At 43.7% G+C, this 12,648-nt stretch overlaps 1 protein-coding gene across 2 annotated transcripts in view; it reads right to left on the reverse strand.

The window, feature by feature from the left end:
* Positions 1-2,325: 2,325 nt before the first annotated feature.
* The window catches only part of LOC129211378 (musculoskeletal embryonic nuclear protein 1), a 44,264-nt gene continuing 33,941 nt past the window's right edge, over positions 2,326-12,648 (reverse strand). The window contains exons 9-11 of one of the 2 annotated variants that reach the window (XM_054838406.1): positions 3,698-3,713; positions 3,442-3,558; positions 2,326-2,668 (exon numbers count right to left, since the gene is read on the reverse strand). In XM_054838406.1, the coding sequence (XP_054694381.1) occupies positions 2,562-2,668; positions 3,442-3,558; positions 3,698-3,713 (240 nt within the window). In that variant the 3' untranslated portion in view covers positions 2,326-2,561. Of the gene's footprint in view, positions 2,669-3,441; positions 3,563-3,697; positions 3,714-6,411; positions 6,677-12,648 lie in introns of those variants that run through there. The other variant, XM_054838405.1, reaches the window with a different exon arrangement.

A 12,648-nucleotide genomic window follows, 5' to 3' on the forward strand; every position in this document is an offset into this window, starting at 1 on the left:
TTGTGGCTTGCTGAGGCAGCTACAGGAAAAATCTCATGCTCAGCCTTGTCCCCAGACTCAAGCACCCTGCCCCGTTTCTGTACAAACCACCACGGCCAGCCATCCCTGCTGATGTCCAGTGCCCACTGCTGCTGGTGCACTGGGCGCCACTCCTGCAGCACCCAGAGCTTCTTGCTCTGAGGAACCAACATGCTGCGAAATGACTTCAGATCACCTTGGAGGAAGGATCTAAATCCACCAGTGCAACAAGAGATACTTTTGAGTGCAAAAGGACCTAAAAACCTCAAACTCTGGGGCTCTTCAGACACTGTCACTACTTCTCAGTATGAAAAGGGGGGGGGGGGGAGGAAGAAAACACATTTTCCATGATTGGACTTACTAAGATTCACAAGGATGAAGAAAAATATAACAAAAATTTATCCAGGCAGCTTTGTATTTCTTCTTCTCACCCATAAATATCTCCTGTCCTGCAGCAGCAGCTAGTAACTTTTCCAGCACAGCAGCAAGGCTGGGGACAGGGAAGGATTCCTGCAATTCATACAGGAGAGCACAGAACTTGCTGTTACAAATGGGGAGCGACTTTGTCCCAGGGATGCACTTTTACTTCCACTATGTATTTTTTTAGATGAGGTCCAAACTAAAAGACAGAAAGAGATCCCGGGTCCTGAGCACTTACTGTCTTACTGGGAAGCATCACAAATAATTGAACCTGAGGACAATCTGGAAATAAAGCTGTTAGCAAAATCCCAAGTTTCTGGCAGATAACTTATCTTGCTTCCCTGTCGCATCCACGCTGCAAGTCTGTGGGACACAGAGGTTTCTGTGCTTTGCTAAAACAGCATCAACATACCCAAAGCCAGGTCTGAAATAGCACCCCCACTTCCTGCTAACCAGTCTAGCAAGTTTTCAATACTCAGTCACTGATATTGTACAAAAGAAAGGGATAACATCATTTTGCCCCAATTTTCCCTCTTCATAATTTTTCTAATTAATAAACAACCTCCTGCCAACTTCTCATCACAGATTAAGGAAGGTTTGTTAAACCTGATACAGGGACAGCTGTTATCAGGGTGGGAACTTTTTTCCACTGTGTTTTACTTTTATCTTTGAAGCTCTGGAAGGGGTCGTTCTCAGAAAAAAAAAGCTGTGCCGAGCTACCTGTGAGGAGCCCGGGCCCCATGGAGATACAGCGCCCAGCAGACAGAGGAGGCAGCATCTTGGCCACAAATAATAATCTTTGAAAGTGAAAAAAAATGGGGCAGGGCAATGCACCAGTGATATCTTTAATTCTTTTAAGGAAACCTCCCCCTTAAACCCAGAGGATTTGCTGCTGCGTTATGCACATCCCCCTCCACGGCCTCTCTGGGAGCTTTGTGTATGTTGGCATGTTTTATCTGTCAAGTGTTTGGGAAATAAAAGGCAAAGTGCACAGAGACCTTCGACACCACTTTCACTCTTAATCAGGTCTAGTCTGTGCAAAATAAAAGCAATTCCTCAAATAAAAGTGGTACCTACCTTATTGTCTCCGGAGGTGCTGCCAGAGATTCGGGGTGTGGGAGCAGCACAGCGGCTGCCAACAAAGCAGAGGATCGTCCATGTTTGAGCACAAAGATCCCGCTGAGGGAAAATACCCCAATTTATAATAGTGGGGGAAAACCAGGTTTGATGTTTAATGCAGCAAATCAAGATGTAAACAGAGTTGCAAACAAAACCCCTTCCACTCAGAGTGGGTTTGCTGTTGTGCAGAGACACTCAGTGGGTTGTTCAGCTCTTCAGTCAGGAGGGACATGGCACCCGTGCTGCTGGTCTGTCACCCCACTGCTCGCCGGATCCAACAGAACCTCCAGGAAGTGAGGAAAAAGCCCTTGGGGAATGGCAGCAAGCCCTCCCTCGGCGCTGGGGCACGCTGACAGCCCGCCAGCTCACCTCCCTGCAGAGCTGCCTGTGGGCAAACCACGGCCCTGCTGCCCTGGGGGCTCTGAGGGGGCCATGAGGGGGCTCTGAGGGGGCGTTGTGAGGGGAGGCCCCACCCTGTGGCACACCCCGCCCTGTGGCGCACCTCAGACCCGAGGGGCCTCACCAGGCCCCAGCCATGGTCAGCACAGATTTGGGTGAAATCTCCAGGTTTCTGTGATGCCCCATCGACCAGCTCCTCCTCAGCTCCCTCCTGGCAAGGGCACAACATGAAGAAATGGCGCTGACGCTACAACTGTGTCATGTGGATGTTTATTCCTTATGTTCGACTAGATCATAGCTTGTAACGCCAAAGCGTCCACAGAATTAATCTAAGCCTAAATTGAAATTAGTCACCACAGCATGCCAAGCTGTTTCCAACCACCTTTTTTATTAAACCATTATAGCAAACACCATTCACCACGTAGAAAGAAAGCACATAATAAAAATTAACATGGAAGTTGTACCCTCTGACATGAGTCTATTCCCTACTTAATGACTTACAGTAGAAATTAGCTATTTACGTCTACAGTGAGTTTAGTGTAAGGGGCAGCAATTTGGGAAAACGTTACAACAATCATCTGGGTGAGACACATCCAGCTCCGTCGTCAGCCAAAGACACTCTTGGCTGGCTGCTCTTTAGGTTTCTCAAAGACCGTTTCACCCCCCGTCCGATCCCGGCTGAATATGGAGGGTGCTGCAGAGCCCATTTGTTCTTGGAAAAGAAAACCAGGAGAGGCAATCAGTGAAGTAGCACACCAAGTCTGGGGAGTAAAACTAGTGCTGCTGAAATATATAGAGGCATATTTGATAAATATTTCATCTGTCCATCAACTTCCCAAACCTTAAAGCACAGCACTGTCATCCCAAGCACAGGGAAGCTGCCAGCACCTTAGGTGGTCACTACCATTGACTGGCCCTGGATCCCTGCAGGCACTTTAGAAACTTGGAAACTACTGTGGTGAAAAGGGGTTAAAATTAGTCATTTATCCTTGGATTCTCCCACTGGTAGTGGAAAAGCAACACAAAGCCAGAGCATTGGGGTGTTCAGTGCAAGCAGCCGCTCTCTTCTCTGTCATGTTCTGCCCTTTATTCCCCCCCCCCCCCCAGTTTCTATTTAATCTCAAACACATCAAATTCGTCCACTTGAGAGGCCAGAAATCCCCTAATCTATGACCAAGCCTCTGATCTTCAACTTGGGCAGTCACTGACATTGACTATGGGCCCAGGGCTTGGTTTGAGCCCCAGTTCAGGACTCTCTTTTCTGCTTTGTCCAGGCAGAGAGAATGATCACTCCAAACAGAGCCCCGTTGGCACCTCCTGGTGCCGTCAAGGCGATGGATGCAAAGTCCCTGCACAGCCAGGCCAGGGTCAGCGAGCACGCTGCTGGCTGCTGCTTCAGAGGTGCACCCTTTCACTTGAACAGAGCAATTAAGTCGATGTTTTACTTTGGAAGACTGCTTAATTGTTTCCATCAAGGAGACTTACCACACTGCTTCATCACTTGGTAGGTTTTGGATTTAATTTCCTGGTTTTTGGAAAGGTTTCCTCTGGCTCCTTTGAGATCTTCTTCCTTCACTGGAGGACGCTTCTTTTTCACTGGGGCTGGCTAAGAAACAGAGGTATTGCTCACACATCAGCATTTCATGTTTAGAACCATAGGGAACAAAATGGCCTTAACCCAAAGGCTACAACACACAGAGTTGTATACAATACTCCACCTATTTAAATTCTGAGACCGTACACTCAGCTACTCCAGACTTTTGCACAACTGCGATTTCACTGCTCTTTCCAAAATCTGTTGCCCCAATACTTTTCTGAAATTGTCTTTTGATTGTGCAGCCTTTGAAAGAGACAGTGGATTGCTTAATTTTTTAAAAAAATTATTGTAACATTTTCTCTGTCCAGCCCTGCCTGATCATTCTTCAAGTACAGATTGGTAATTCAAGAATCTGTTCGATATTTGGGAAGGAAAAAAACCTTCATTACTAAATTTTGCTTGTGCCTCAGTCTACTCACTATTTCTTTGGGAAACTGGTCAGAGAGATTCTGAAATCTCTTTTGATTTAGTTGGAATAAACTTAACACTTGATCCATAGTTACTGATCTTAAATTTAGGAAACAAAAGTATCTGAGCACTCAGCAGGGCTGTCTATGAGCATGTACTAAACACATCTGAAACACTGGACTCAGAACCCAAAGAAGGAGAAGGAAAACTAATATAGAAATCGATGCATCATCAGGTGGTGCACTGCAACATCCAAGTACTAATCTGTTTACAGTTTATCTTGCTAGAATAAAATCAGAACATTGGTTCGTATCAGCCTATCCCTACCTTTAAATTAGCACTTCAGAGCTGGACACATCAATCCAGCAGTCAGCATCGTGAACAATTCCCTCTTCAGTTTACTATGTAAAGGACAGATTGCCAAGGTCCCACACCAGGCACACCTTGCAGCAGGGTGCAGGGGCACAGGAGATGCAATTAAAAAGAACGCAAGACCCCCACGCTCCAGCTTTAACGCATTTGCACACTGAACCATCGAGAAACTTCTCTGACCATTGCTATGTACATAGGGCTTCTGATATTTGGGTTCTGGCAGCGCTGGAGCCCACTCATATGTTTCTAGGCACCGCCTGTAAAGCTAAAAACAGTTGGGGAGGGAAACAAAACATCAAGGCCTGCAAATGGCTGGAGCAGTGAGTGCCAGGGAGCTTGCAGAGACAGTGCCGGCATGTCTGGCTCTGGGCAGGGGCAGGCTGCCTGCACTGGACCCTCCGGCATGTTTCCTGCCCGCTGCAAATTCCCGGGAACGCTCAGAATAGCTCACTGTCAATCCCAACAATCTGTGTTGTGGGAAACAAAACATTCACAAGACCTCTGGGGAAAACACTTTATGAGTAACCAAAGCTAGCAAGGGGAAAGGGTGGTAGCAAACCCTTCAAAATTCACAACAGCTTTTGGTCAGTTAGCTGGTGAACCAAACATCCCTACAGCCAAGGTTTCATTTGTCCGTCTGTAATGAAAATTGGCATGGGATGGGAATGGTTCCCCATGTCCATGGCACTGTCCACAGGCAGCCAGTACAGACCTGGGTTGGCTCCAACACAGAAAGGGGAACACCCCCCCCCCCCTTGTTTTGTTAACAGGAATAACAAAACCTGCTTAGGTTCTTCACCCGTTATTGGCAAGAGACAATTGTGAGGCTGCTTTCCACAGGGACAAGGGACTTCTTGGGGATGGGGTAAGGAAAGGAGGCACTCGAGATGCACCAAGACACAGCCAGGCTGAGCAGAACTGTTGAATTTCATCCAGTTATAAAATAAAACCTCTCATGCTTTAATTACAGGTGGATTTTCCAGCAGGACAGCTGCTGTGGATTAGCTGGCCCCCAGCTAAAAGGCAAAAAAGCTGCTCAGAAAGGTTGCTGTGAGCCCCAGAGGCAAGCCCTGGACCCACCAGCAGCTCCCAGTGTCGCAGCCGCACAACTGCTAATTGCTCCCAACACAAGTGCATTTGTAAGCAGGGTTTGGCAGGAGCCATTCTCAGCTGGCAGAGCAGTGCAGCCGCTGCTTTATCTCCTGTCACAAGTCAAAAAGCGTTGGTTTACAAGACATATGACTGGGTTTTTTTAAGTCTCCTTTTCTTTGGAGTAAAGAAAATAAGCTGAACCGAGTTACACTACGTGGTTGAAGGATTGTGTCCTGTGTCCCTACTCTCCATCCCACCCACCATGTAAAACTCTCACGCTGGGAGAGCTCTGCCGGGCACACGTAGCTTGTCTTGAAAACATAATGCTTATGTGAAAACCTAAACAATTCTGAGCTAATTTTAAGATCACTTTGAAACACTGATTATAGGGGAGCACAGCAAAAACAAGCCATTAGTTACAAAATGAATGTAAACGTGTGTAATAGAAAATTTCAGTCTCAAATACTGTATCCTAACAGTTACAATTTTCAGTCACGCTCTCTCTTTTCCTGCACGTTAATAGATTAAGCGTTACACAGCAGCACACTTCAGTATAGCCACGTCCTTTCACACCTACTGCCAAAGTTTCAAATCATTGTCTGAGAAAGCGCATTGGAAAAGCAGAAATCACTCCTTCTGTGAAACATCCCAATCCAGAGCAGTGGAAATGGTTTTTCCCCTTCCTACAGAAATATTTATGGTAAACCAGAACATTTTAAAACTAAATTAATAAACCACGTAGAGGGCAGCTGCTTTCCTTCTTCATCAAATAATCCATCCTAACAATTTACTTGTTAAAATATATAAACAGACTGTTCAAATACTTCAACATAATCGGACAAGTCACATAGAGCAGAAAAGCCGAATTCCCCGGTGAACGAGAGTAACTTGCTAACAAGCTATTCCAGGCAAACTGTCTAAACGGTAACAGCTTTGCTGGGCACCCCGCTCTAACGAAAGCCAGGCTCATACAGAGCTCCCCGTACCTGTGACATAACTGCGGAGCTCACTCGACCGTAATCCCTCCTGAGGTTGTTTCCCGGCTTCGATTAAATCCAGCCCGTGAGCTGTGCGAACGTCTGTTTTTTTCCTCGACTTATATAGAGCATCTACCATGAAGTCATTAGCTGGGTCATTTTCCCAAACCAGAACCTCGGACAATTCAGGTCGAGAGAGGCTGTTGTTGTCGAAAGGTTTATTCTTAGCGATGACTAGGGTTTGCAGTATTCACTGGGGCCTGACGAGAGCAGACAGCTGTGGCAGGGGACCGCAGGGAAGCCCGATCCACTACAAAGCCACTTCCCTGGGAGTCCACTGGGGCTCTATTTATAACTTTAAAAGGCAAAACTTTGGTACAGACACAAAAGTGACTCTGAATCCTCTTGGGGGGGGGGGAATAGCACTTGTGTTTTTCTCCTTGCATAACAAAACATGCGTTCTGTAAGATTATGTAAACCTAACATCTGAAGCACAACACTGTGCCCTAAACTGCTTTTGCACAGGGATCTTTGACAGAAGATTATTTTGTGCGTTTTGGAGAGTTTATAAAACAGGATACCGTTTTACCCTTACAGGTCTATTGCTGAGCTTGCTCTGATGCTGGCTCTTACACAACTGAGGCAGTAAAATCATTTTCTACTTACAGCGGTATTAGTAAGTTTAATTATTTCACTTGTCATCTGTATAGGAACAGCACACTCAGACATGAATAAATTCAGTGTTCCCCACTGTACATGCTGACAGCAGTAAAATCCTTTCCAGAACTTTTAACATTTACCCTCTAAACAGTTTTTCAGTTAAATAGAAAAAAACCTCCCAACAAAACTCTAAGCATGAATTCTATTTTTTGTTACCAGGAGAGGGTTGAGTGGGGAGTTGTTTCCCTTTTATTTTTATATTTTTTTACATTAATTCTTTGCATCATGCAAAAAAATCAGCTTCTGTGACTGCACTCAACACCCACGTTGAGCCAAGACTCCAGCCAGGTATGTTAACATGAGAAAGGCAGACGTGGCAGACCTCCAAACATCTTTTACTAGAAACATCCACCATTGTAGCGATAGAAATCTGCCCTGGCCTTTTCCCCAGCCCCACCTGCGTTTTGTTTAGGCTACAGGAAGAAGCACAGGAGGGAAAATAAAATTGGTATTTTTCATCATGAAGACATTACATCAGTACCACAGCACCAGCGCCATACAACCAGGACTATGGGATTTGCTGGTTGTCAACCATCCCCCAGGCCTCCGGGTGCCCATTTTGCCTTTAAGCTGAACTCTTTCCAGGCCCGAGAAGATACTTTCCTTTATGTGACTACTGGGGGAATTATTTCTAGGTTAAGAAGCAGTTTGGATGTGTCCTGGTTTTGGCTGGTTTTTATGCCCTCATGGCAATTTAATTTATACAAAGAAAACCGTTATAGCAACAAAATTAAAACACCTTCAGCTTGCACACCATTTGGGGTAGGAGATGAGGTGTCTACAGAGGTAGGCAGCATATCCCGAAGCTTCCAAGCCATCCCCCACAGCCTGGACAATTCTGTTCTCTTTGATGATACATTTCCTAAACCAATGCTGAACAACAAGCACAGCCATTTCCTCTTACAGATCATGGGCTAATTTTTCCTTACAAAAACCCCACCTAAATCTACAGTTACTTACATTTCAGAGTAGGAATCCTGTTCACCTGGTTGAGGTCCCAAGATCTGTTAAATGGGACATGAATAACAACGAAACAAGACGTGTTCATTTACTTAATAGTGGCTATTAAAAACACAAGTTCACCTTCTTTCATTTTCCACTGTGAAGTGTGGAAAACTCCTTTGCTGAGAAATGGTTGCAGCTAAAATACAGCAATGACCATGGAGAACTTAGTGAACATACACACATCTGGCCACTGCGATCTCCAGGAAACACACATCTTACAGATTTGACTTCTCCAGGAAACTGCTAACAGCCCTCAGTGGGCTGACAGGCTTGATAGGTTGAAGATTATTTTCTGAATTCCCTTTGAGGACACAGTGGATATGGGGCTGCTTGTGTGTAGTAGGTGGGAAGTAATGAAAGTAATGGGCAAAAGTCACAGAGGAGTTACAGAGGTAGTCACGGACCGATACTGTGCAGGTCCAGCCCAGCAGAATACGCTAAACTGCTCCCACCAAGATAGGAAGTGAGCTGCAGTTGCTGTCACCCCTAAGAACAGGATTTCTGCTCTATTCTGGTATAAAAGTATCAACCTCTCCCCATTTGCAGCCTAAAAATCAACCCAAACACCACCCCTACCCACCCCCCCCCCAAAAAAAAAAAAATCTATCACCTGTACATGGTCATGTTACAGCTTCACAGCGAGCCAGCTCTCATCCTACACGGTCCTCCTCATTCCTCCAGCGCTCTAGAAAATTGATGGTAGATTCCTTGGCATACCTCCAGGGAACCTGGAGAATAAGACAGCATCTTTCTGCCCAACAAAACAGAAAAAAACCCACACTGGGCTACACTCATTTTGTTGGGAATAAGGGAAGTCCAACTGCTTGCTGTAGGCACTTCGGTAATCAACGCAGCTGCTTTTCCCTGGAACTTGAGAGACAACTCTGCACCACATAGATAGCGCATAGGAGCTATGCCTTTGCCAGACAGAAAAGAATCAGCACTGCTTCCCCCTTCCCCTTTTGCATGGTTTTGGGAAGTAGCAGAGATTAAAGCAAGGAAGACATTGGTCATCTGCAGCATGTTGCCCTCTGGAGACAGGGGACAGAGAGGCTACTTGGTCCTAGAACTCAACATGCCCACCTGGCCCTTTTCTGTCTCCGAGGAGGTTCTGTGATGCAGTTCTTGTTGCCAATGACCAAAAGGTCTGGCTTTGCTTGAGATGCTGAAAGCAGGCTGTGATAATCAGCTGTGTGGTTGACAACATCCTACAGTCCAGAAGGCCTCAGGTAAATGTTCTGCAATCTCAGGAGTTCTCAGGTTGCACATCAAAGGTTTTATTTTCAATATGAAAACACAGATAGTTATTGTCCATGTGTGAACACGTAGAGGGCAAAAACCCTCCTCAGGGAACAGATCTGAGAAGAGGTTGCAAGGACTCTTATAGTCGCAAGCAAAATTTGCTACTTAAGAATTGCGGTCCCTCCAACCAAAATCGCACTTGCTATTGGGGTAAATGAATATATTGAAATGAATACCAACATGAGTGTGCAAAAAAATGAGATCTGCAGTTCTGAAGTTAAACTCCAGCAGAAAAACCTGCTTCCCACAACGGCACATTATAAACACTGCAACACAAACACTTTTAAACAGAACAAGTATAAAACAAGTGTACAAATCTGTAGTAAGTCAAACTTTATTGTAAACCATTATACAATGTAATTACATCAGATACCCTTAAAAGTTTAAGGTAACATCACTGATTAAACAATATGGTCCAAACAGAGGGCAGCAGAATACAGCTGTTGGTTTTGCTCACATAGGCTATACTCTGAATTTACTTACTAATAAACCCAACATTCAGTTTGAGATGGATACCCACGCAAGACAAAAACGCCTACAAAAGAGTCCCTTTTTTAAAGATACTGCAGTTTTACTTTGTAAAACCATAGTAGTAATTTTCAGTAATTGAACTGGAAACTTTACCTAAAAAAGTTTGCACGCCTATGCTGTAGATCTACTCTGACTGGATGTGGCTGAATTTACTCGCTTTCATTACTGGTTTCTCCTGTAAAAAGCACAGCAAAGTTGCAAACACGGGTTAGTCAAGCACAGTGGCAGAAATTCCTCGTGATGCTCAGCTCCCAGCAGAAGGGGAGAGCCCACGCCTCCCTCCCCAGGCACAGCTGGAACGGGAGCAGACACCTGCCGGAGGGGATCACTTTGCATTGCTCTAATTTGCAACTCAGTTTCTGAGTTTTCCCTGAAGAAAAGCTATAGTACATTTTAGTTAGCAACTTTAACATACAGCATTTACCTACTTAAAGTAAGACAAGGGGACCTGAACATATTAAAGCCAGAACTTGAAAACCACATATTAGACAACACCAGTGTTTTAAATTTATGCAGATGTGTCACAGGTCAGATACTAGAAACAGTTAATACGTTTAGGTTGACCATTTGTGGTAAATTTGATCTCCACCAATACTTCTGTGTCTCTTCTGTAAGTTACAACTCCTTTCTCTTCCTTTGGCTTATACTACATAGCTTATTTTCATTAAGAGAATCACATTTTTTAAGCACAGCCCAAATTAAACCTTTGCTATGAGTTGTCCTGAAGTATGTTTACCAGGCATCGATTTAGAGCTCCAATTTGAGGACAATGCAAACTTCATCATGTTGTAATATTATTACTGAATCAACTCTTTATGAAAAATTTATTTCAGACTGTACTGCATATACATTTCAACGAACAGTAAGACATAGTGAAGCACTAGGCACATACCTCCTTCTCTCACACACAAACTCTTCAGACAAGAGCACTTGTCCTACTTGTACCTACTGCAAAAATTCCAATTTTTATCTTACAAAAGAGGAAAACTGCCAATTTTACATTTTCCATCTCTTTCACATGATAACAAAGAATGAATAGGAAAAAACCTCAGGTTTTGTTATTTGGCTAAGGTCATGAATAAAATTTATATCTTAGTAGAGAAAGTTAGAGCTGTTTTACCCTCTGAAGACACACTCCTGTTACTACTGTGGTATTTAAAATACTTCTGTCTCTTTGGCTCATAGTGCTTTACTACATCACCTTGCCATGCATATCAAAATCTCAAACCAAGTGACGTTTAAGCTTATGACTTAAGACATGAAAAATTAGGCATTCATATACCTCTGCTATAACCACCTTCAAGAAACTGCTCCATAGTGCTTTACGCTGTTTTGTACTTGGTCAATAAGTTTGAGGTCTGCTCAAAACAAGTATTTTTACATGATTAAGGCCATAATTTTATGCTGACACTTCACAGACTAAACATGATACCAGAAATAGAAATAATTTTGATAATTTAAGTAACTGGAGAAAAGGAGGGAAAAGGAAGATAAAATGAAAGCTCGTACAGTTAAATTTGTGTGCGCTGCTCAGTTGTCTCTGATGGTTGACGAGGACAGTGATGGCTGTGCCATGGTATGTAGCACATGTTGAATAGCTTTATTTCACTATCTGAAATAGAACAAATCCTATGCTAAAAAAATAAATGCTGACATTTGGGACAAGAGCCAGTCCTAGCCCTTAAATCCCTTTGGAAAAGTGAGCTGTATGAGACTATTCTGTTGATGAAAATGAATTCCTTGAAGTACTGTGCTTTTGGAGATATGCGCCCGCCCGATGGTAAATAGAAGATGCAAGTCACACAATCAATGAAAAAACCCAACGCGCCTAAACCAGAGGCAACACTGATGAGGGACATTTCCCCATCCCCCTACCCCCCATTTCAGAATAACTCAATCTTCTGTTGTCATTAGTTTCTAGATTTACTCTAAAAGAAACACTAGTACTTAAACTTATTGCAGTTACTACGTTTCAGTGCACAGTAACAAAGGTCAGTGGCTCAACTAAACTTGCAAACGTTAAAGTTTGGTAAAATGTCCCTTCTAGCTGGCTGGACACACCGAGGTGTACCTGAAGTCTCAGAACATTGTGTTCACCTCGGCAGCCACGCAGCGAAAAGGAAAGCTGAAATAGTGAAAATAAGTATGGGAGCGCACAGTTCAGTATTTACTAAGGCCCATTTAAGTGGTCTGGATAATAAATCACATTAAGACCTAGTAAATCTATAAAAAATGTAAAAAATCTTAAAAAGTTCTGAGCAGTTTTCTGATGAAACTGTTTGGTTTAAGGCTTGGAACATTTCCGATGTCCAGATACTACAACAGATTTGCAATTAAGGTCTGTTGTCACCTCTTGAACACATCGCCTTGTCCTGCAGAAGGTTTAACTAAGCAAGGAAAGCTGTCAGAAACAATTGTTTAGAAAATATGCAAAGCAAAAGGATGTCACTGAAAACATGTCTGCTAGGTTTCAGATCAGGACGTGTTGTCAATTATCAGAAGACAGATACTGAAAATCACAAAAATTCTGTAGTAACAACTGTATTATACCTCTCGGGTTTTGGGGTTTTTTACTACTAAAGGACAATTGGCCTTTATGGAAATTAAACAGGAGAAATCTTTTGTTTTTAAAAAAAAAAAAAATCCACATTAAATAGAAGATTGCTTTTCCAACAAAAACCAAGGGAC

This window comes from Grus americana, chromosome 11 (assembly GCF_028858705.1).
Source record: "Grus americana isolate bGruAme1 chromosome 11, bGruAme1.mat, whole genome shotgun sequence".
NCBI classification, from domain to species: Eukaryota; Metazoa; Chordata; class Aves; order Gruiformes; family Gruidae; genus Grus; species Grus americana.